Source organism: Saccopteryx leptura, chromosome 1 (assembly GCF_036850995.1).
Source record: "Saccopteryx leptura isolate mSacLep1 chromosome 1, mSacLep1_pri_phased_curated, whole genome shotgun sequence".
In the NCBI taxonomy this organism is placed as follows: domain Eukaryota; kingdom Metazoa; phylum Chordata; class Mammalia; order Chiroptera; family Emballonuridae; genus Saccopteryx; species Saccopteryx leptura.
The window spans coordinates 169,865,312-169,891,672 of record NC_089503.1 but is presented as its reverse complement, the minus strand read 5'-3'; the positions used below and the strand labels follow the sequence as shown (position 1 = coordinate 169,891,672).

At 39.3% G+C, this 26,361-nt stretch overlaps 1 protein-coding gene across 1 annotated transcript in view; it reads left to right on the top strand.

Moving 5' to 3' along the window:
* USH2A (usherin) overlaps positions 1–26,361 on the top strand; it is a 538,690-nt gene that overhangs the window by 277,191 nt on the left and 235,138 nt on the right. The window contains exons 33-36 of the mRNA XM_066379924.1: positions 1,362–1,521; positions 2,855–3,026; positions 8,756–8,903; positions 21,801–21,952. Of these exons, the coding sequence (XP_066236021.1) occupies positions 1,362–1,521; positions 2,855–3,026; positions 8,756–8,903; positions 21,801–21,952 (632 nt within the window). The remainder of the gene's footprint in view (positions 1–1,361; positions 1,522–2,854; positions 3,027–8,755; positions 8,904–21,800; positions 21,953–26,361) is intronic.

Here is a 26,361-nt window from a genome sequence, read left to right as displayed (position 1 = left end):
TGTATTTTTCTGAAGCTGGAAACGGAGAGAGACAGTCAGACAGACTCCCGCATGCGCCCAACCGGGATCCACCCGGCACGCCCACCAGGGGCGATGCTCTGCCCACTAGGGGGCGATGCTCTGCCCCTCCGGGGCGTCACTCTGCCGCGACCAGAGCCACTCTAGCGCCTGGGGCAGAGGCCAAGGAGCCATCCCCAGCGCCCGGGCCATCTTTGCTCCAGTGGAACCTTGGCTGCGGGAGGGGAAGAGAGAGACAGAGAGGAAGGGGGGGTGGAGAAGCAAATGGGCGCTTCTCCTATGTGCCCTGGCCGGGAATCGAACCCGGGTCCCCCGCATGCCAGGCTGACACTCTACCGCTGAGCCAACCGGCCAGGGCTTCTTTTTCTTTTTAATGAAGCATTAATGTTTGGGAATTATGTCTAAGCATTCAGGCAAGTACAAAAATATGACTGACACTTAGATTTTGGTAAAGTTGACAGAGCTTTGCTTGGATTCATCCCACAGAATGATCAATCCCTTTGCAAAGGATGGATTGAGGCTATTTCAGAATTGAATCAGTAGATTACAGATTGGTTTATTCTAACACTTTCATTCAAAACACACAGTGTGCCTGGCCTTGTGCTAGATACTGAGAATGCAAAGTGAATCTGACACCACTCCTTCCCTTAAGGCATTCACTCTGATGAGTGGCAATCCGTAGTCATGTCAACAAATCATGATGCTGGTATTGTAAGTGCAGTGTTAAAGGGACGGGCAGAGACCTTGGCAGGGAAAGGAGAGGATAATAGCTCCACCTGGTGCCAAAGGTCACAGAAGGCTATGTTAGGGACATCTTAAGAAAGAAACAGGCATTTGCATTGAGCCTAGACAGCTTGAAGGTCAAATAATAGCTGGTCAGGTGGAGAGAAGAAAGGAATTCAGCCAAAAGGAATGGCAAACTCAGAGTCATTGTTACAAGCTATGCATCTGAATTTCAAAAGCAACTCCTGTTACCTTCAAATATGCTTTAAAAATAAGTTAAACATCTCATTTATTATTATTTTTTTAACAGAGCTGTTGAACTAACTCTAAACTCAGAAACCTATGTACCTGGTCAGGGACATTCAAGAAAAACAGTCAAATTGTTAAAATGAAAAAGTTAAACTGAGAGTTTGACACTTGTCTCTTTAAAAATAACCATAGCGTATTTAAGGGATGAAACAGACACTATCTTATTGCTATTGATTTTGATGGCAATTGATTCTGATTTTAAGCTTTACTGTAACTGGTTTAAGAAGTGGGAATGTAGAGGAGAGGTGTGATTTCTGGGATAAAAAATACGATTGTAAATGAATTCTTGTTTTGCATCCCCCCCTCCCCAGATTTAGCGGTATTTACACCCCACCTGTTTTTGCTCAGTGCTTGCACACACATGGGATGTACCAACAGCTCCCTGGTCGTACTGTACACAGCACAGCTGCCCCCAGTACAAGTGGATCCCCCAATTCTGACCATCCTGGATCCTAGAACTATATATGTACAGTAAGTGGAAATCTTGTTTCTTGTCATACAGGGGCTCACACAAGAATCCCAGTGAGTTCAATCAAGGGAAGGGTTTGTGACATAGAATTAATTTTATTGTGATTAAATGCATAGGAGTGATTAGTTCAGTGGTTCTGGGAACCTTTGATTATCACTTGCCAACTTAATTTCCATTTTGTCTTTATGCAATCAGGCTGAGCTACATCTGTACGCAGACTCTGTGCAAACTCAGTAAGGGGAAAACTGACCACTTCAGTGACTGCCTAGAGCTTTCTGTATGTGAGGCGTTGTTTGTAATAATTTGGAATTAGCATGTATAAAGACACATTTTCCTTATGAGGATAAGCTAGGACCTTCTCATTCCTTTGCAGTTGAAGTCACAAAGAAACTTACACATGGAGGCCAGTTCAGACTATTTTTGATATAGGTGATTTTTTAAATTCATTTCCTAATACAAGAGGTACAAGGTATATTGCAGTGTGAATCAAACCTCTCTTATCACCGGTTCATATTTGTTTACATTCATCTCTCTTAGTCTCTGTTTTCATCTATGAAAGAAGAGTTTGGACTACATAAATTACGATATTCATTCAAACTCAAAATACATTATTTATACACCATTGTTCCAAATCTAAAGTCTCGCATTGGCTTTCCTTGTTGTACAAAGCCAATCACACTGTATGTACCCCAAAGGATGTCCCACTGCCTTAGGCGTTTCTCCATATACCAACGTCTTTTGTCTCTTCCATGGCGTCCCCTGTTCATTCTCACTGACGCACTGTAACCCGCATGTGCAGTAGGTTCTACTTTTCCTACCAAATGCAGCCCATCCATGAGGTCCACAGTCACGCATCGAGGCCATGTGTCACCTCATTTGGGAAGTGTCATGTCACCATGTCATCCCTTCCAACCGAAGACTTCTCTGTATCCAGTAGTTGCATATTAACTGTGAGAGCACCACCCTTTTCAAGACAGGTGTTACCCTCTCTCCCTCCCATTTTTCTGAAGTGCTCAGATGTTTGACTTACCTTGATTTTTGTTTAATGACTGAAGTTCAAAATCAAGCACTCACAGTTCTGTCTTATTAGCTAATTAAAATGATATATAACTAGAGAACCGACAGTAGGTCTTACTTTCTGTATACCATTCAGAATAGGCACTTGATAACTAGTTGTTTTTTTTTTCTTTTTAAAGTCAGTCACTTTTGAGCTTTCACTGTGTATTTTTACTGTGGCATAAATCTAAGTTCATACGCATCCTATAAAAACCGTGAGCCTTTCAGGCTTGGCTTGAATAGATGATGATAATAATGCTCTATTTTTTCCATTCCTAGGTGGAAACAGCCTAGAGAAGTGAATGGGATTCTGCAGCGCTATGTATTGTACATATCAGATCACGTGCATGATTTCACCATGTGGGACGTCATCTATAACAGCACAGAGCTTTTCCAGGACCACACACTAAGGTCCCTTCTGCCTGGCACCACGTACCTTATCAAGCTGGGGGTAAGTTCACTTCAGTGTTACCACTTTCTCTGTCCCCTTCCGGAATCTTGCTGCTCCCTTCCCCTTTGTCCCGTCTTCTCTCCCTCCCTCACTTAAAGATCAAAAACAAAACAAAACAAAGATCTCATGTATCACTAGTTACACTGAAACCTCACTTCACATCCTAAATGTGAGTTATGTTCTACTACATTTATTGTCTATATGCAAAATGATAGAAAAAATCTGAGTCTGTCAGTTTTCCCAAGTCTAATTGAGGGTTATCAGAAATTATTTTCTTTTTTATTATTTATAGAATGTCATAATCGTTGAGGGCTCTTTCTAAAATGCTTGGATTAATAAGGTTATTTCCCTCCATAGAGCTTGGGTTCATTTGAAAAACAATGCACAGTGTGAAAATTTGGGTTTTATTTTTTAATTGAGGATTTCAGTGACCCCCAGATAGTCTTGATTATTATTATATTCTGGTTTACATTACACTTCTATCTCAAAATACCATTCACTTACTAAAACCCCAGAATCAAATAGGTTAGAGGTTTCTTTAGTCAGACAATAGCAATTTTTTTTCATGCAAAATAGCACTTTTATACAAAGGTCTTTTAAAAGACCTTGATATTACTGTGGAATTTATACTCAGTAGGTTTCTTTTTTTTTTGTTTGTTTTGTTTTTGATGAAATATAATCTTTTTTAAGTTTAATAGCACATCTGAAAATAACTGAATATAAACATGAGATTGTCCCTATTTGTTTTAAACACACTCTCCATTTTATAGCAATACCTATATAAGGATATTTGCTTTGATAAATGCCATAGAAAATATTCTGCTCTTGATTATGAATAAATTTACATTTATGTAGACACTGTGTATGCATTCATTTTACTTAACATGCTCTTGAATGCTCTAAATATTATACCACAGGAAAATAAACTACATCCAACTATTGCTAAGTATCTGACCTGACACCACACAGCAAGGGCAATCAGACAATGTTAACAATCCAGCTCAGTGCTGACTTCATGTGCCTCGGTGCTCGGCACACAGATGGCACTGAGGAACAGCCACTTTGATTGCTCAGTTTATTACCCAAGCTGCAAGAAGTACAGTACCTTGATTTTCAAAAGGTAATACGCAAATTCACACTCTTTTCAAAACAGCCGTTAATACCAAAACCTGGAAAATTCTCTACAGCTGAGAAGCAACCAAAAATAAACAAACTGTGCTCTTGGTTTTGATCAGGAAGCGAATGGCATGAAATGGGTCTATGCGGAAGGTGGTTTGTAGGAGATTCCCCTCCCCTGAGTCTCAGTGCAGGTTTTGCCACTAACTGGGTGGCCTAAGGCAAATTTACTTCATTGCACTAAGTGTTATATTTTTCAAGCCTAAAATCAGAATTTTCAAACTAAGTGATTTCCTAATGTCTTTTTCAGCCCTAAAATTCTATGATGCTAAAAAAGGTGACCCCCAAACAAACAATAGTCTGTGAGGCCAATTGAGATCTGTCAGCTACCGAATAATGTCGATGCAAGATGTCATAAAGATGTGGAGCTCTTGCCCTAACTGTTGCGAGGGAAATAAATTCTATTTTTTTTATTTTAGTGTATTTATTAGGGCAGAAAAATACACTAATATATGTTCAGGAAGTATTCAACCAAAAGGTTTCTTAACTCAACTTGGTTATCCAGTAAATTAAATGAACCAGAATATTTCAGGTTCATCTTGGTTAATTGAGGGATTATCATGTATTTCACAGTTTCAACGGTAATAACTGGCTTTCAAGGTCATTAGATTAGTAGATGGAGGTCAGGTTTTCAGCTAAGTGGAGTTGCTTTTATTGTCTGAGCAACTAAGAGTTGGAAAACAAAACCTGCAGATAACAAAGCCTTTGAGCAGACATCATCAGCACAGAGGAAAATACATGGGAATTGGAAGCACAGTGATTTACTGTAGAGTCAGACCAAGTGTGTTTGTTATTTTGTGTGGCTTCATGTCATTTTCCTTGTTGACTGGATTGTCAACTCTTGGAGGATAGTGACTGTGTCATTCAAATGTCTGTCCACAGAGTCAAACACATTGCCTGGTGGAAATTGGAGGCTTAGCAAACAATTCTTGAAATGAATGAACACTAAGTATATTTATTTCATCAAGAATCTGAGATTTCAGATATACATTAATTAATGTGTTGTAAAATGTCAGAGTAGGGGACAATGGGATTTCAAACACACATTCTTTCCCCTAGACCAGTGGTCGGCAAACTCATTAGTCAACAGAACCAAATATCAACAGTACAACAATTGAAATTTTTTTGAGAGCCAATTTTTTTAAACTATATAGGTAGTACATTCCTTATTGAGGTTGCGCCCACACGTGGTATTTTGTGGAAGAGCCACACTCAACGGGCAAAAGAGCCATGTGGCTTATGAGCCGCAGTTTGCCAACCAGGGCCCTAGAAGAAACAGTGTTATGTATTGTTACACTCAACAAATGGCGCTGTGGAGTGTGGTAGTTAGTCCCTAATACAAATAATGTCAGCAATAAAATAAAGAAGATAGTAAGACAGACAAGTATCAAAAGATGTATGGTCTGATAATTTTCACATTACTGCTAGACATTTGCCTCTTGATGAACATTAAGTGTTAAATATATTTCCTGGAAGGATTCTTGAAAATGATGAGCTTAACTCTTCTAAAGGTCATTTATAGGTAATTTGGCCATGCTCTTTTTCTTCGTACTTTATTATATGCTGCATTCTTAACATCCTCAGACCCTACTTATCTGAAAACAAAAGACTAGAAAAAGAATGCTAGTGTTGGGTGTTCCTAATAGTCATGATTCCAAAAATAATTAATATATTTTTATTAGTTATGCATTTCATTAGATCACAATGGAAACCTCTATTTGGTCAGAAGTTACTCATCATTTCAGGGCAGTAGAATGACTTTACATTTTTTTTAAACTACTGTAACTGATGAAAGTTACAGGTGATGGGTTGAGACACCTTATTTGAATGGTGCAGGAGCTTCCAAAGACTTGGCCATTTCATAAAGCCCTCTTTCATCAATCCCACTGTTGCTTTTAGATGTCCAAACCTGAATTGTAATAAGCATTCAGCTGCACTGAGTGCAATGGCCTCTGGTGCTGGCAGGTCAAACAAGATACTGATTGGTTCCCTTTCATTTGGGTGATATCATCTAGGAAGCAGCCTTCAGAAAATGCATTTCTTTAATGATGGAACTAGGATATCGTACTGTTCTCTTCACACCTCTACACACACGCACAAAAAATGTTTTAAAAAAACCAACATAAAATATTTTCCAGGAAATTCTGTTATTTCAGCCATTCCTTCATAATATCTGTTTCATTTACAAGTAAAAAATTCTCTCATGGTCTCTTTAGATTCTTAAGAAGTTCTTTGTCACATTACTAGTTTAAGGGCCTTATATGACATCCCAAAGTCCTTCCAAACCAGAGGCTGTCTTTGTTTAATTGCAGAAGGCGTCCTAAAATTCTCCAAACAAAAAGAATTTTAATTCACATTCTTTTATATATGTAATATTATATATACATCTATATATAAAAATTCATATCACAGAGGACAGAATTTTTTAGGGGGAGAGTTAGCAGTGGAAAGTCTTAGGTTATTTATAAGAAAAAATAAAGGGACTAAAAGACCATCAGGACTAAATCCTATTGCGTTAAGAGTTTAACAGTAAGATGCTGCAACATTTGGTTTCCGCCCAAGGCAAAAAAAAAAAAAAAAAAATCTAGAAAATACTAAGGACAGATTTATCACCTCGTGAGGACTGGGAGGGAGGCTCCTTTGACCGCTTTCCTATGACCACTCAGCTGTCCCCAGTGGCCTGTTTTCCTGCCATGCTTCCTGGTGGACATTCAGTGTGTTGAAAACGTTTTAATTTTTTCTATTTTCATGTTCAGAGAGTTATTTTTGGGCTCACTGTGACGTGTCCTAGAGCTCTGAGTCAGGCTTTGGCCACAAGCTCCATTGATTCTCCTTTATTTGCAAAGAAGCTGGATTCAGGAGGAAGACGGCTTCTCTCTTCCATATGTATGCACATGCCACAGCTGAGAATTAGAGGAAACCCACAGAGGTTAATTAGGTCCCCAATCTTAATGCAATTTCATGCCCAGGCCACAGTGCAACCCATCTGAACCTTGCTTAGGTTGAGGAAGAAATTATCCTGAAAACCTGGGCTGCTCTTGCATTTCTACAATAGCAAGTGAGATTGATCACCATGTCGATGGACCATGCATTCTTATCTATACCTGCAATGAATTATTTGCAATGGAGTTTTTACAAATATTAAACTTCCATAATTAAACATTCTTTAAAAAAAAATCAGACAGCTTTCTTCTACCTCTAGGGAAAAGCATATCGGTTGCTTTAAATATCAAAAGGTCATCCCTCATTATCAAACTGAAAAGAAGGGACAGGCCCCAAGAAATAAAGAGGTATTTTAATTGTTTATATTAGTAATATCTACCATCCATGGAAATGGACTAAATGTCTGCATGCGTTTTTACATTGTCCTATGACTTTGCTTCATTTTCGTATGTTATTTGGTAAAATTTAGTGCTTGCTGAAAGAGTTTTACCTTTCATTGTGCAAATTAATATTGTATCCTAGAGAGATGCTGAACAGAGCCTAAATGTAGTTTTCAAATATCTGTGTTATTTATATAAAGATATAATCACTAATGTTTGCTAGCAATTTTAGTCCAGAAATAGCCTAGGTGTCTGTCTCCGTTTTCTGGAGAAATGCTTATCCAGCAAGTTAGGGAGTGAAAATATTTTCCTAAAACATTTAAACATATATTTGGGGACTATTTGCAATTTATTATGAAAAGTGCACATAGAAGTTTCCAAATACCTTTTATACCCATATATCCATTTCTGAAATGAGCAAGACCTTGTTAGGGGATAGGGGGGTTCTGTGACCTTTTCGTTTGTCCGCCATTTAGCCACGTCCATTTCCTCTGGTGCCTGAGTGATGATTTAAACCTTGAAGCCATCAAACAGTCACTCAACAACTTCTTTGCTGTTGACTTATGAGAAATGTTCTGTTCAGTATACTTTGAATGTATTGGTTGCTCTGTAGTAAATAGAAGGCAGTTATATTTGCTGTACATATATTTTTCCATTTTAGAAATCACTTGGTTTTTATACTGATGTAGCCTTCAGTCTCTCTTTGTCCATGAAGGCACACACACACATACGTGCATGCATGTGTGTCTCTGTGTGTGTGTGTGTGTGTTTAATCTAGGCACCTTTGTACATGGCTAATTTAATGAGTGCTATTCACCCAGTCAATATACAGGAGTGGGCAAAAGTAGGTTTACAGTTGTCCATATGGAAAATAAGACAATAATTAATAAATAATACTGCAAGAATAAACTGCGTTTTGCATACTCACAACTGTAGACCTACTTTTGTCCACCCCTGTGTGCCCTATCTCTAACTTAGGATATGATTATATTGCATATGTTCATCCATTCTGGATTATTTTTTAATTATTGGAGATGACTGTCCCGTGTCCTGAAAGGAAAATTAGTAAAGGTCATACCTCAGCATTGAAACAAATGTATTTTATGGGCTAAAGGGAGATTTATTTCAAAGAATCTGAAACTCTTATAATGAAGTCTATTTCTTCAATGCTCATCTAAACTTTTGGGACCCAGAGTGAAATGTGATTTTCCCCCCTCTGTCTCTGTTCAGGCTTGTACGGGAGGTGGGTGCACAGTGAGTGCATCCAGCGTGGCCCGGACGGAGGAGAGCGCACCGGAAGGCGTGCCCGCCCCCACAGTGCACTCCTATTCACCGCACTCCTTCAACGTCTCCTGGACTGAGCCGGAGCATCCGAATGGTGAGTGAACTCCCTTAGCTTCCAGTTAAAAAGATGATTAGCAAAGGTAAATTAATATTCTAACTGGTAGCGTCTATGCGGTGCTTAATTTTTAATGATCATTTTAGCACATGAAATACCTGAGATAGTATCCTTGCTTATAGTTAGGACGCTGTGGTTATTAGGCCGACACACAATTTTGATGGCTCAAAAGTGCTCCCTTTTGATAGTTCATGTGTACTGCATCTTATTGCTTAAAATGTTACAGGAGAGGTAACGAGAACAGAGGAGTATTCCTGCAGAAGGCCCCTGTGAAAGTGACAGAGAATTTTCAGTGACTTTCTGTTTTTGACAGTCACTTGTTTTCTCTGGGAGAAGTGGGGAGGTAGAAAGTTTACGCACATATTGCATTTCAAAATGCTTTTGATTTCTTAAGTGTATCTTAACAGAGATCACTGGGAGCTCTACATATTTTAATATATTATTTATAAATATTTCAACATGCTGTTTTCAGTCAATGCAAGCACTAAAGGTATACATTTATATGTATTTCTAAGTGGTATACTCTTTGCATAGTTTAGAGAATTATAGTAGCCTGTTAAAGTCTGCTAAATTTTTTTTTTCTGAAATGAAAAGTGGAGAGGCAGAGAGACAGACTTCCACATGCGCCTGACCAGGATCCACCTGGCAAGCTCACTAGGGGGTGGTGTTTTGCCCATCTGGAGCATTACTCCTTCGCAACTGGAGCCATTCTAGTACCTGAGGTAGAGGCCATGGAGCCACCCTCAGTGCCCGGCCAACTTTGCTCCAGTGGAGCCTTGGCTATGGGAGGGGAAGAGAGAGACAGAGAGGAAGGAGAGAGGGAAGGGTAGAGAAGCAGATGGGCGCTCCTCCTGTGTGCCTTCATTAGGAATTGAACCTGGGACATCTACACACCAGGCTGATGCTCTACCACTGAGCCAACCAGGCAGGGTGATAAAATCTTTTATAAAGAGTTTTTGTAATAACTTGGGGTAGAAACTGCTTTATTCATGGATTGAAAATATTTTTACATTTCATACAAAATATTCTCATTGTTCCAAACTGTAGAAGCTTACACAATATCAAATTCTGTTCCCCTTTAAGACAAATATCAAGAAGACTTTTAATACCATAGAAGCTGTTTTAAGTAAACTCATTACTGAAAATTGAAATGGCCTCGTTTAACATAGCCAAAAAGAATAAAAGAAAAAAAATTGTTATTTTATTAGTTTGTCTTCTGTTTACTATGACATTAATTATTCTAGTTGTCTCATTTTAATTAAACTTTTGGCAAATGCAGTGGATATATTTGAGGTGGTGGAGAGAGCTTTAATACTTAGAGTGAGTGATTATCTCTACTCGTGAAGTTATTCCTGTACTATTACAGATTTTCTAATAAAATGCATGGATGTCTGCTTGATACATACTATACATTGCACAGTGGAAAATCTTGTCATACTTCCTCCCTCCACAATGGGATCTAGTCCATCGGTGGTAATGAACATGGTAAGGATTTATCCCAGTTGAATGCTATGACATGATTTGCCTCACAGAACACTTTCCTTCATCCCAATCTGTGCCTGCAGTGGGCTTGTTACTGCACTCAGAATCCTGGGTTGACTACTGAGAAATATTTTTTACGTTGAAGAGAATCTTTGCATATTATGCTTTGCAAATGTACAAGCAGTTTTTATATGCATTCATCAAACAATAAGAATCTGGGAGATTTGGGTGAAACACTTCCATTATATTCTAAAGTCTAGCATTTAAGCTCATCAGAATTTCTAAAATGTTTTTGTGGGAAAATGATTAGACATTTCAACAGTAATAATTTCATTAAATCTTTATTTTTCCACTCTTCACTACTTCTCTCTTCTTTCTTCCAAATTTGCCAGGGTTTGGTGCCTATGGTCCCCTGTCTGGAGGGGGATAATCTGGTTATTGGAAAGCATCTTGCCCTCTCAGTCTGTTTTCAAAGCCCCCCACGGCCCTCACTAAAAACTGGAAGAACAGCGTCCAGCTTGTTTGGTCTGGCCTTTAGATCACTCCCAGCATGTGAATCAACCTGCATTTCTACAGCCTGGTGGTACACTTTCCTTTCTAGACAGCCTAGAATATGATGAATAGCTTAATGTAGGGTTGAGAGACGTGGGTGTGGAGTTGAGTCTTACCTCTGACATCCAGGAACTGAGTTACTTTGGGAAATTTACTAAATTCCATGAACCCCAGTTTCCTTGTTTATGAACTTGGAGTTCACAATTTCTGCAGTCTCTCTGTCTTTACAGAAATCTGGCTCCTTCCTCAGGGCTAAATGTGGGTGCTTTTTTCATGAAGTTGTTTCCCTCTTCACTGAGTTTCAGTTAAGCTTCTCATCTTCTCTGGACCATGTAGTCTGTTCCTGTGCCTCCATAGGGCACATACTACGTTCATCCTGGGCTCAGTTTATTTGGGATAACAGAAGAGAATTTTTATAACACAGATACATGAGAGTGTATATGTAGATATTAATTAGTTACTCTCCTCGTGCAAAGAAAGTATTTGATTTCCTGCTAACACTAATAATAATAGTAATAGTAATAGCTACAATTTATAGCTATATGCCACACATTTAATTCTCATAGCTATCCTATGAAATAGGTATGATTTCCACATTTAGACGTGGAAACTCTAGTGTGTAACTATTACACAATTTCATTATCAAGACAAGACAACTAGTTAAGTTGGAATATAATGCAAAACAAGATGTTGGTGACTTAAAAATTCATAATTTTATTTATTCACTGATTTTATTTCTTTTCTACTGCAACTCTTTATAGAAATGCTCATAATGGAGGATTCCACCTAGTAATGTGGGGGAAAAAAAGAAATGTTTAGTTACTTTGACTTGTCCAATGTCTTGTTCTCTGTGCTAACACTGAATATTCTTAAGATCTCCATTCTTATTTTTTTCTAGTTTTAAAGAAATAACTTTAATTTTTTATTATGAAATAAGTTTATTTTTCTAAAGTCAAAATGCCATTCTATTTCCTTTCCTGGAAATGCTCAGTTTTAATAGGGGAATCACGTAGGAAAAGCACTTGACAGTTTCCAGCCAACCTCGTGTAACTTTTATGAAACACCTCCACTCAGTTTGTCAGGTAGAATTTCCCAAGCCCGATCTTTTTTAGATTCCACCGATTCCATTTTTAGGAGAGCCTAACCGTAATAAGGCATTACTCCACAATGTGAAAGCTGTTCTCTCTTTTCCTTTTTAATTGAAGGATCAACTATTCACACAGGGACCTATCTGCCACGTTCAATCATCATCAGATCTTGCAGGGGTGGGGGGTCCTTGGTTGATACTCACATTGTCATGCTGCACTAGCAAAAACAAGCAGATCTGTTTGGGGCATTGATATTCACTAGGCATGTTCTTTTTATGACACTCTAAAGCCTTGTTGTTTAATTCTTACAGTAAACAGAATTCCTCAGTTTAAACAGTGATACCTTGTATTAAATCTACACTGCGTTGTACTTGTATCGAGTTTCCTCGGTTATATATGACAGCCTATTGTGCACCTTAGGAAATGCGATTTGACGTTACATGATGAAGAGGCACAAGGATATATATCCCTGTGGTTGTGCTCTGTGGATAATTATGATTCCACTTCCCTGTGCAAATTAAGCACCTTAAAAATTCTACCATTATGGAGAGGGAAAGGTGATAAACTTGAAGCTGCTTACACTAGACAGCCAATTGGAGTTAAGTATCCATTTTGTGGATTATCCATTAAACAAACTGAATTTACAAAACTGCATTAAATAGCCTGATCCCCTTTAACACATAGCACGATATTTTCTTACCTCTCTGACTGATGATTAGCATAAGAGAATAAGCCAGAAACAAAAGCACAAAAATATAAAAAGTACAGTATAATTCAATATTTTTTTCTTAATGTGGGGCATTTTTCTTCTGCCTCTCTCAATCCACCTGCCACTATTCCCTGCTCAGCCCTGCGTCCTAGGCTGACCTTTGTTCACAGTGACAATGGGACTGAGCTCTCTCTGTCTGGCTTCCTTGTGCTTGGTCCGTGGGCTGCAGTAGCAGCAGATGAGGAGAGGATGAGAGGGAGACACAGTCTCAGAACTTACTCCATGTGGGTCCCTCTCTACCTGACTCTCGGCTCTAGGGCTGCAGTCCTCAACCAAAAGCTATAGCTCCGGTCCAGTGTACTGTCCCAATAACTCTAAGCTCTTTCTCCAGGTTTCTGAATCTGTCCCCACCCTGTCCTCTCCACAGGTAAGGGTGCTCAGTGGCTCCCAGCCAGCCAGTCTCCCAGGAGTCCTAGCCATTACTAGCTGGGCTGCTGTACGATCAATTACTGCTCTCCCTGAAGCCTACCCCTACTTTCTTAAGTGATCCCTTCCCTAAATTATCCTCCATCGACCATTCAAGGTGCCATGAGTTTCCTGGGGAGACTGATTGATTCCTAAATCTCATTTAATCCACACTCAACATGCAGAATTTTGGGGAGCTGTATGTAGAGGTAAATGTGAAATGCTTTCCTTCATTTTAAGAGTGCCAAAAGTAAATAAGTAAACAGATTTTCCATTCTGTTACACTTTGGGCACACTAGACATTTTAAAGGCAAATAAGGAGAGCCATGTTCAAATGTTCTAGAGGCAGTTTGTTTAATGACTCTGTGATATTTAACTTTTTAAATAGGAATTGACTTATTGATGCCTCTTTGAATGCTTTCTATTATGAAATCTTTGTTATAATTAATCAAATAATATTTTATGACATTTCTTTCCTTCTGATGAACTAGTTCCAAGTGCCAAGTTCAGCTTAAGGGTCAGTTTCTCAAACTTCATTCCCTAACCCACCCAGAGTAGGTTAGCATATGCCTCCTCTCCCACATTTTTTCTTTTATTCCATCGGATTCTCATTTAATAAACATTACATGCACACAATGCTCAGTGTCTGTGCTCTTGCTAAGATGGAAAGTTGTATAAAGGCAGGAACCAGGATTACTTTTATCATTTTTGTATTCCCAGCATGTAACACAATACCTGACACATAGTAGGTGCTCCATAAATATTTACTAATAAACCAGATTACTGTCAAAGATCAAATCCAGTAAATCCAACTGAGTGTTCTCAACAAATATTTTTCACTTTTTTTTTTTTTTGTATTTTTCTGAAGCTGGAAACGGGGAGAGACAGTCAGACAGACTCCCGCATGTGCCCGACTGGGATCCACCCGGCATGCCCACCAGGGGCGACGCTCTGCCCACCAGGGGGTAATGCTCTGCCCCTCCAGGGCGTCGCTCTGTTGCGACCAGAGCCACTCTAGCGCCTGGGGCAGAGGCCAAGGAGCCATCCCCAGCACCCGGGCCATCTTTGCTCCAATGGAGCCTCAGCTGCAGGAGGGGAAGAGAGAGAAAGAGAGGAAGGAGAGGGGGAGGGGTGGAGAAGCAAGTGGGCGCTTCTCCTGTGTGCCCTGGCCGGGAATCGAACCCAGGACTTCTGCATGCCAGGCCGATGCTCTACCACTGAGCCAACCGGCCAGGGCCTATTTTTCACTTTTTAGTAAGCATTTTTCTGTATTCTTCAGATGTGCTTGGAGTGGGGAGAAATCTTAAAGAGTTGGCATGCACCTGCAAGGAACTGCCAGGTGATGACAGGAAAAGGCTTTAACCTACCCTCAGAAAAAGGGACAGCTCTAAGTTAATTTCTTTTATGTGTATAACACTTAACTCCAAAGGCACTTGTCTATATATATGCTCACTCCTTCGATTCTCACAACTGTCAGGACACTGGGGCAAGGAATATTACTCCCATTTTATAGGTATGGAATTAAAAGCTCGGAAGATTGGAGCTCCCTGCCCTCATTTTAAAAGGTGTGTAGTCGTGAGAGCAAGGCCCTGTGCAGTAGGAGGGGAAGCCATCAGCCCAGGGAGCTGAGACTTTGTTGATTTTGTTTCCAGGGCTTACTTTTTGTTCACTACCATCCAAAAGGACACCCCCACTCAGAACATAAAAGGTACTGAGTAAATAATTTGTATATTGAATGAATGATCATTTACCTATATATATGTGAAAGGACGCAGACATAATTGGCCATGTGATGTATACTGCTGTACACCTTGATTATTTGTCCTCTTGACGACATAAAATAGGCACGTTTAAACGTCAGCGCATATAGCTCTCCTTCATTTTTTTAAAGAGCTTACTAGAGTGTTATTGAACAAAACCATCATTCTTATATGACCATGAGGCTTCCAAGTACATTACTAATGTTTGTATTTGGTGGTGCTGTGTCTCGCCATACCAGCTAACCATTACTCATAAACAACACCGACAGTGAGGCAGGAAGTGGTGTAGGGTCCAGTCCTCAGGTGGGTTCTCATTTATCCTGTGTTGGTGTTGCAAGGAGGACTCAGCCAACAGTTAGATTCTCAGGAATGCTGAGGCTATGGGAATAGCCACCCAAATGGCTGTTAACCCCTTCCCTCTCAGACAAAAGCCAACCAAAAGTGACAAAAGACAAGAAAGTTTGCTTCTTTGCCTCAAGATAGATATTGCCTTATTCTTTCTGTCCCCAAAGCCTAATACCTTTCAGGTAATTGACTTTCAAAAAAATCTATGTTCATCTTTTGATTAGGCTCATCATAATGGCTGGTAGGGCCAGAACTTGTTCATTAATTCTTAATTTGAATGGAATTCCTAAATATTTTAGAAGAGAAAATTAGACTGGAAATAGATAACATAAGTGGTGCCCTCAGCGGATGTGAGCGCCAGGCTCCGCACCCAAATTTATGTTTGTGTGACCTTGGGAATTAGCTTAGCCCCTCTGAGCCTCCATGTGCTCATTTGTAGAATGTGGCAAATAGCTGCTCATAGATCGTGGTGTTGCCAGAGTTCATGGAAACAGCTCACGTAAAGTACGCAGCCTCAATGTTTCGGTGCGTTTTAAATAATAAATTGTTTTACTATGTCAAAAATACTTATATGGCATTTCCACAATGTGGCATTTTACTTTCTCTAAAGCTATTCATATATGTCCAATACTGCAGCCAATAAAAAAAGAAAAGAAAATTGTCCCCTTACCCTTTAAATTGTCCCCTAGATTATATTCACTAGTTTTTGTTACTCACTTTGGGAATCAGAAGGCAATGAAAATTGTTATGTTAGATATTTGAAACTTATTACTTACTGAATGCATGTTTTGGAACTGAATTATGCAGTGTTTCACATTAAACTTATTTTATAGATATCAAAAATCTGCTAGTAGTAACAAGCTCTGAAATATGCCTGAATATGCTGGTAAGAAAGGGAGTATTCTCTTCAAATGATGTCTCTTATTCAACAACTTACCAGACAGTTTATGTGGCTTTTTAAAATAATGATTATTTTAATGTTTTTCTAATGTTTATTTTATTGATTTTAGAGAATGAGAGGGCGAGAGAAAGAGAGAGAGAGAGAGAGAGAGGAACATAAATCTGTTCGAACCTGGGATCAAACCAGCAACCTCTGCTTGTCTGGATGATGCTAACCAACCGAGTTGTCTGGCCAGGGCAGTTTGTGTGTTCTTAATTCGGGATTTTCTAGTTAATGGCCTTGCCCAAGCCAGATCAAAGGAGCTGCCTACCATTAGTCTCAAGCTCTAAACCATAATTGTATCCCACTTTGGCCTGCCCTTGAAATTTGATGATTGACTGATAATACCTGGACCAAAAGGCAGAAATCACAGAGAGGCCAACAGCACCTGTCTGTTTCCTCCTCACGCATGCTTACATTGACCCCAGCTTCCTGCTTTGGGGATAGGGAACTCTCAAGTCCAGAGCGAAGGCTTGATGGATCTCTGATTGCATGTAATGTGAACATATATATGTGTTAAAAAAATGCCCCTCTGTCTTTGGTATGAAGAATGAATTCCATGGGAACATCAAAGTACATGGCTATTCTTCTCAGGTGTGAGATAAGGGCAGAGTGGATTCGATGGCCATAGGCACAGTTATGGGTAAAGATCAATATGGTCATAGAGCCCACAGGACCCAGTGATGGCATTGGTATGGTGGATGAGGCAGAGAAGAATGTCAGAAATGATTTAAAGGCAAGACTGCACTTACCCAGTATGTACTCATTGTACAATTTTGTTGTACAATTGATGATCCAGCCCTTCCAACAAATGCTGTCAGATATTAGTTATCTACAGAATGTGTGGTGTGTGTATATCTGTGTTTGTGTGTGTATATGTGTGTGTATATGTGTGTGTGTGTGCGTGTGTGTGTATATGTGTGTGGTCTCACCTGCACTGAAGCTGGACTTCAGTGTCATCTACTTCCATTCAAGTACATCCCAGGTACTAAAAAAATCCTAGCCGTTGAATTGACTGTCACACGTCCCACTTAATTTTATGCTCAGCTCATTGTCATCTACTCATCTTACACTAAGCCCTAATCTCCATAACTACCTATTATTTCTTTATTCATAGTTCCAGGTGTCACAGTTGTCTCATTTCCCAGCATAGCTTGCTAGAGTGAGTCAGGGTAGACAAAACAAAGGAGTAACTTCTGCAAGACTGTCACCAAGGGAGAATGAAGGAAAACTCAAAAAGTAGACACAGGAAGTGATCAAGTGTAGCCGTCGAGTGATGTGGAGAGTAAGAGCTGGGTAGGTGTCCTTATATCTCTTCAGTCCCGCAGGGGATCACTGAATTAGAGAGTATAGTCTTTGATGTCCATAATGCACAGTTTGAGTCATCACAAAATGATTCAATTATATTCATTACAGTCTGAGTGAGAAGACAGGTGTGTAGAGCTTGCTAGAAAGATTTCCTTAAAAAAAAAAAGATTCGGTTTTTCAAGTTTGTACTTAAGGGATGAGATTTAGTTATAACAAAAATGAACTCCCATAAAATATCTCATTTCCCAATATGTCAGATAACTGAGATATTATGCACATCATCGTAGCATAAAAGACATTCTCTGTTCCCCAATTATGTAAGAAAAGGGAAATATTGATTTGGGTACTTTATATTTCACTGTTGAAAAGTAGGTCAAGCAGATAGCATTTCAGGCATCTTACAATTTCTTTAAGAGCTTCTGCAACACATTATTTGCACATAGATTTTTGTGTGTGTGTGAGGATTCAGAGATCACTCAGGAGAGCGCAGAGCTCGTAATAATTTCCTGTCCTTATTATAACTGTGATTTTATCCATTTTTCTTCTCTCAAATTTTCAGTGAAATGGTTGGTTTTTCCTTACATGTCCTTTCATTGCTTAGTTTTAATTCATTTGTGCTTTTGTGTGTCTATTGATAACCAGCATTCAATCAAATACTTGTTCTAAGAATTCTTAGAGTTATCATAGGTGTTTGCACTAGAATAGAAGAGGTCACGGGCAGCCGCACTCTTGTGGAAGGAACCATTGTGGCACATGACAGTAAAAATAAAGGCTCTTCCTCCAAAACTGGGAAATAAGGGAAAGGGACCTGCTTTCAGAAAGATAAACTGTCCACAGTTATCTTCCAAACAGAAAATGAGCCATCGCAACCGCTTTAGTCAAGAATTAACTCATTAAATTTTAAGAAGCTTTTATCCTGAAGGATGACTAATCAAGATCTAACCAGCCGGTTCTGCCCGGTTGATTAGTGGTGCAGTGCGTCAGCCCGGCATGTGGATGTCCTGGATTTGATTCCTGGTCAGGGCCCACAGGAGAAGCGCCATCTGCTTCTCCACCCCTCCCCCTCTCTCTCCCTCTCACTTCTCTCTCTCTCTCTCTCTCTTCCTCTTCCTATTCCTCTTCCTCTCTTCCTTTCCTGCAGCTATGGCTTGATTGGAGCGAGTTGGCTTTGGGTGCTGAGGATGGCACCATGACCTGTGCCTTAGGCACTAAGAAGAGCTTGGTTGCTGAGCAATGGAGCAATGCCCCAGATGGGCAGAGAATTGCCCCCTAGTAGGTTTGCCAGGTAGGGACACATGTGAGAGTCTGTCTCTGCCTCTCCTTCTCTCACTGAATAAATATGAAAATAAAATCTAACTGGCCAAACAGAAAATATGCTAGGCATCTAATACAGACTTCATCTGATGTGAGGAGTTGGTTACAAAAGTGTCGAAAGGGAAGCAGATCCTAAAGAACTAATAGGGTGACAGTCAGCCAGCTACCGCCTTCCCCAGTGCTTGGTGCTGGGTTTGCTGGTTCGATGCCTAAACCATCAAGATGGAGTGCCAAAAAGATTCCACAACTGAAAAGGTTTAAAAGCTGGATATTCTGCAAAAAAACAAAACCAAAGCAAAACAAACAAAAAACCCTCTAAATTAACACCCATTAACTTTATAGAAATCAATAGAAAAGGGAGGAGGGAAAGTTAGTTATTATATATAAATCTCTAAGCAATAAGTAAGAACCAAAACATAATATCTACAATTTTTGTGTCTATAACTAGTTTATGATCACAGTTGATATTTACAGATAGATTTATTTATTTATTTATTTATTTAATCTTCAACCAGTAGCTCATCTGTTTGGGATTCTTGACCTAGGGAGGCAACTCAAGCCTTGTTTACAGAAGGGTCAGTGTTCAGAGTGGTCCTGGCTTGGGTTGCTGTAGACTTTCAATATTTATATAATCTCTATAGAAAAACCAGCATCAAATACTGGTCTCTAGTTCAAAACCAGAGCAGTATCCTGTGGAAAGCCCAAATCCATACTGTGTTGTTACTCAGTGTGGGCTATAACTGGGCTTCAGGAGGCCTGCTCAGCCCTCGCCCAGGCTATGGATTGATGAGGTCTTTTGTAAGATGAGTCATTTCTGTGATGTTAGCTCACTCCCTACTTATTTTGCTACAAACTGGTTTCTTAAAAGCAATGTTGAGAAGGATATCCTGAAAGTAGGTGTAGCATTCTGTAAGTTCACAGGCGATGGTACTGCCAGATCACTCAAGCATGTTATAGAAGTGAGCAGCTCCCTCCCAGAAGGCTGCGAGGATTGTGGTCCCACTGGTAACATTGTCCCTAATATGATCACTGAAGGTTTGATGTTTTTTAGGACTTTAACAAAACCAGATTTGATGTTCACAGCTGAGAGTCAGACTTCCTGGAAGGCAACTAGCAGGGTCTTCGTTGGTGACCTTGACTTTGCTAGAGTCTTTGATTTTAAAATATTCCTTCTCCAAAGGCCTTTACCTTTGGACTATTCTTTAAAATCATCTTTTTAGCACAAGTTGTTTTCATACTCCAGGTGTCTAGGTATCTCTTTGTCCTGTAGACTTAAATGTTTACTCTGTATTAGATAATAATGTTTTATTAAGCTATGTGTTAATTTATTCATTAAATCAATATTTATTGGCCCTGGCGTGTGGCTCAGTAGATAAAACATTAGCCCAGCATATGATGTCCTGGGTTTGATCCCCGGACAGAGCACACGGGAGATATGACCATTTACTTCTCCCCCCTTATTTCCCCCTTCTTTCCCTCTTCCCCTCCCAAAGCCAGTGGCTCAATTGGTTCGAGTGTGGCCCCAGATGTTGAGGATAGTTCCATTGGAGCACATCAGCCTCAGGTACTAAAAATAGCTTGGTATTCAATCATTGGACCTAGATGGGGTTGCCAGGTAGATCCTGGTTGGGGCACATGTGGGAGTCTGCCTCAATATCTCCCCTCCTCTCACATAAAAAAAAATCAATATTTATTAACTGCCTACTATGTTTTTGGTATGGTGTCAAGCTCTAGTAATACAAAGATGAAGAAATGTCAAAATAGCTTTGGGGATGCTTTGGCTCATTGAGGTGTCAGGCAATTCAACAATATGAAAAGTGGATAAAGTACTATGATGGAGATGTCCTGTGTACTATGGGATGAACACCCAATGTCTGTCCTCAGAGAAAGCTGTGTGACAGAGGAACATTTAAGATAATTCCTTAAGAACACACTTTGAAGCCATTGTGAAATCAATTTTACTTTGAAAGAGGTTCTAATTTATCATTTCAGCACAGTTTAATCAATTTGGGGATTTCATATTTCTGGTGGAACATAGATTCCCCAGTGTCCTTTGAATGATGGTTTTGATTGAATCAGTCAAATAATTATATTCAATAGCCAGTCAGTATCTTGTACCTGCTAGTTGATGTCATGAAAATGCATATAACTTTCCTTCTGACATACATTGTAGTTGATCATTAAAACCAGCCAGTCATAGTCTCTAGAAGCTGTTCATGAGAATCTCGTATAGGTATTGCGTGTCATTTACTAAGGGCTCCCATGTGTGTATAACTTAATGTTATAGTTAGGGACATGGTAGAGTTGTCTGAGAAGCCCAAATTGCCATTGTCTATCTCTTCCTGAGCCGGAGTGCCTTGACCCATTCCTGACTCCAACAGTGGCCAGCCTTGAGCAAGTTACCTAACCTGTCTGTGCCAGAGTTTTCTCATCAATGCATTGGTGATGATAACACTGCCTGGATCACAGTAGTGCTGTATGCAAGGGTTAAAAAACCATTCATACTCAACAAGTGCTTAAAACAATGTTGGTTGCATCCTGAGCAATAGACAATGCATTAATAAATAAGGTAATTTTACTCCCAGAGCACAGATACTAAGGACATCATTTTGGAAAGCAGTAAAAATTATAAATGAACTTTATTTTATTTTTGATACGGAGCCCAAATGACAGCTGTAGATGGGATGCAATGGATTTTATTTCTGTCTCTGGGCTGATTAGCTTACTGATTTGATAGTCAAGGGTTTAAAGCCTGTTTTACCCTTTGGAAAGGGACAGGGTTTAGACTCAGGGAAATACCAGATCCTAGGATCCCATGCAATTAGGCATCATGGCAAAAAGTGCTTGCTTTCTTTAAGTCATTCTTTGTTTTTGTCTATCAGTCATCCTAAATGCCAGTTACTATCTTTCCAGGTGTTATCACAAGTTATGGGCTGTACCTGGATGGTGTATTAATTCACAATTCCTCTGAACTTGGCTGTCACGTGGATGGATTTGCTCCTTGGAGCTTGCATTCCTTCCGAGTCCAAGCATGCACGGCCAGAGGCTGTGCCCTGGGCCCACTGGTGAGTACTCTGTGCGCAGCCTGGGCATTTGATGTCAGATTTCAGGGAGTGAGGGAGATGTCATTGCTAGCAACTCACTCTCTGCATACCTCACCTTGCCAGCAGGATGAGAGAGTTGTTTTTGGTTTTGGGGGGAAATTTTCACTTAAGAGTTGTAAGACTTTATAGTCAACATAAATGTCAAGACTGCACATAGGTCCAGTGAAGAACAGAATCACCTGCATTTTAATGACATTTTGAGCCATGTTGATCAGATTAACAGGCAAGCATACAATTATGCCTGATTTAGTAACACATTTAAAGTGCATTTTCTCTTCCCAATAGTGGATGTTACAATTAAATAAGTTTATGATTAAAAAGTGAAAATAATTGAGCCCCAGCTGGATAGCTCAATTGATTATAGAGCCTCATCCCAAAGCATAGATGTTGCCAGTTTGATCCCCAGTTAGGGCACATACAGGAACAGATTGATGTTCCTCTCTCTCTCCCACACTTCCCTCCCCTCCTTAAACCTCCCCTTCCCTCCTCTTCCCTCCCCTTACCCCTCTCCACTCTCCCCCTCTCTCAAATCAACAAAATTCTTTTTAACAAAAAATGAAAAAAAAATTGAAAGTCCATAACTGCCACAGGACCCTAGCACTGCTCTGAAAGAACTGGGCTAATCAATTAAAAGGGTGAGTTACCTCATCTATTAGAATAAAATAATTTAATTTTATGAGTGTGCTATAGCTTCATGAGAACAGTATTTAAAATTACATTACTATCAGCTTTTGATATCCACATTTCAGAAACCTATAATGCATACCTATATTTCATTGGTAGCTGAAAGATTGATGAAATTACGCTTTTTATAACTAGTATTATTTTAAAAATCCAATTAATAGTACCTAATTGTCTTAGACTAGTATGACATTCTTTAGTTTCAAAATAGCACATTTTAATTATGTGCGTTTTTCCTGATTAATTAGATTTACCTTCTTTTAAGGGAAATACTCATTAGTTTTAGATACTTTTTGGCAATCTTTTCTAATGCTCTATCATTTTAATGCTCTCTGTCCCCATTGAAGAGTGTATTGTATAAATATTACCTTGAAAAACAGCTCTACTGTTTAATTTCTTTTTGCTTCCTTATTTATCACCACACCTCCCATTTTGGTTCAGCAATTGGTTGCTTTCAAAGCTGCTAACCTCATCTAGCCATGGAACTGAGCTTGTAGTCTTTATTGCCTTTAAGTATTTTATAGCCCCGACCCTCGGATGGTCACTTACTCTTAAAAGCAGGATGGCAATAGGCCAGCTCTCCTCCTTTATTCAAAAAGAAAGAAAGAAACAGAAATAAAAGAACGCCTCACAAGAGCTTGAAACTTCGGCTTTCTCAACAATATAACCTGCCCATTGTGGCCCCAGCCACGGCGATGGCTCCCACCCTGTCTCTGGATGTTCCTACAACTTTAAACAAGGGGGACATGGCTATCGATCCATGCCCTGCATAGGTAGTAGGCGATGTTAACCTAAAGAAATCAAATGCCACAGCACCCTGATGGGAAGGGGGGAAAGAGAATTGGATTGTCTACTCTGCCACAGTCTCATCCATTCCAGACTCAGTCCTGATGTGAAGAGGACTTATTTTCTCACCATGGTCTGTTTTCCTTGACCCAAACGTTTCTCTCAAGTCACTGATCCATCTCTAATCACTGGAATTGAACAACAGCATCTTTATTTAGCACAAGCCTGCTATATGCTGCTGGGAAGTTAACACCCACAGTCTTCAATTGATTTCTAAAATATTTTGTACCAACTACACTGTAGTTACTACAGTACCTAGTATGCCCTTAAGAGGTTACATATGAGCATTCTAACAGCCTTAGATGTCTGTCACAACCATGCAGGATATTATAGATTCAGCTCTTTTATGTTGATGATCCTTTTTAATGTGTCTTTATTGATTTAAGAAATCTATGAATCAATCTTAAAAGATAGATGTTCCTCTTATTAAATTACAATATGGTATTCAGTAAAATTTTACCCAACATAGTGATTGCATGTACATATCACTTACAGGCATTCTTTACTTGAAGCACAATGTTATAACATTTGGTTGAAAGACAGATTTATCATTTCTCATTTTGAATCTTTTTCTGGCAGAAATTAAAGAATAAATTTCAAGAGTCAAATTTTGGGTTCAGCTAATAGCATTTCTTAATGATAACTCTTTGGTTTTGGACAACCTGCCTGTTTATTTTACATCTGTTATGTATTTCATATTATTATTTTTCATGCATGCAGAAAAATATTCAGTGTTTTCTATGACAAATACATTTCACAGTCTCGAATGAGTTATGGTTCACCCTCAATTGACAAGTTGCTCATATAATAAAAGAAAAAATAGTTTAAAAAGCATCAATTTGGTAAAATACAATATTTTAAAAATAAAAATGCACACATAAATTCCATACTTTTACCATTTTAATGTAGTATCAACTCAATAAGTTTCTGTCCTAGCCTCACCAAGTTTATTACTGGTTACTGGTGGTTCAGAAGGAGCTGTGTATCATTTGAAAAAAAAAATCTTTGTGGATTGTTCAGTTCTTGTCCATTAACATAATGTATTTTGCTTTGAAGTAAATTTCAATGTAAAAAATCAAACCAATTTACAATTTCTTTGATTCTAATTTTAACATGCTATATGCATTGTCAAATTAAATCTAGCATGTGGAGCTTAATAAAAGTTTGAAATAATAAAAAATATGCACCAGAGAACTTTTTTTTTTTTTTCCATTTTTCTGAAGCTGGAAACAGGGAGAGACAGTCAGACAGACTCCCGCATGCGCCCGACCGGGATCCACCCGGCACGCCCACCATGGGGCGATGCTCTGCCCACCAGGGGGCGATGCTCTGCCCCTCCGGGGCGTCGCCATGTTGCGACCAGAGCCACTCTAGCGCCTGGGGCAGAGGCCACAGAGCCATCCCCAGTGCCCGGGCCATTTTTTGCTCCAATGGAGCCTTGGCTGCGGGAGGGGAAGAGAGAGACAGAGAGGAAAGCGCGGCGGAGGTGTGGAGAAGCAAATGGGCGCTTCTCCTGTGTGCCCTGGCCGGGAATCGAACCCGGGTCCTCCGCACGCTAGGCCGACGCTCTACCGCTGAGCCAACCGGCCAGGGCTCAGAGAACTTTTTAAATGCCTTCCTTACTTGCAGTTATGTTGCGAAATTATATGAGAGAGAAACCCTCTCCTTTTGTGTCTCTATAAAAAGAAGTGCAATGAATTTGTCCGTAGGAAGATCACTTTGCTTTTGTTGTCGTTCTTCTTCTTCTACTCAGCCAATGTCAGATAACACTATCGCTGGAGTCTAAGGCTGTGTCTGGCCTTCGAACAGTCATTGGATTCAGTCCCCCAGGGACCCACTTAAGGATGGAGTCTGACTATAGTCACTGCTGAGTCAGATGGTTACAAAGCTGGCTTGGTTTCCTGGTGGTGGCGTGCTTGTGCAGATCAACTCCCAGACACACATGCGCTTACATTTTCACACTTGTTTTTTTTACATGAATATGAATTTAAGACACCTAAGTTTTAATTACAATGTATGTTATGGTCAAGAAAACTCCACTTGGGAAATCGATCCAATTACTACTGGCTGTTACTCCCCACGTCTCTTTGGGAAACATAATTATTCTACTACTAAGCTTCAGATTTCACAACTATTACACAAAAGGAAAATAATGCCTACTTTAAAAGGGCTACTGTGAAAATTTAAATGAAATGTAATTTAGACAAGTGTTCCTCACTCGGTAAGAGTTTCATCAAGAAGGAAAATGTTTTTCAAATGTTTCTGTTTTCATTGCACGTTTGTTCTCAGATACATTTTTTTCTGGGTCACAGAAGGTTTCCCAGTGAAAGCCAAGCCAACCCTCCAGAATGCTTTTCCTTAACATTCTTAAGGCATGGTAGATAATCAAGAGGTTTAAAAAAAATTTTTTTAAAAAGACTGAGTCAGTACCAAATAGTACAATTCCCAAATTTAATGTAGAGAAATTCCTGGAATATTTACTCTGATACTTAAGAAAAATTTTAAAATGTATCTATTTTGAATTAACCAGATATTTGAGGAGGATAATATAATTATCTGGAGTTACCCTTAATTCTTTTAACTGTTTGAGTCTCATTTTATTTGGAACCCTTTGAAATCATTTGCTGCAACAATTTGTACTTTATACATAGACACTGCATTGTTATAAAATATTAAAATTATGAATTAATATTTTTGAGTCAAGCTTCTTAATCATTTTTTTTTGCATATAACTATTAAACTTAAAAAAAATTGAGCAGGTGGTATAGATCTAAAGAAACCCTTAGCCTTTCCCAGATGAATATAAAACATGTCATGACCTCATACTTATTAAAAATTAACAC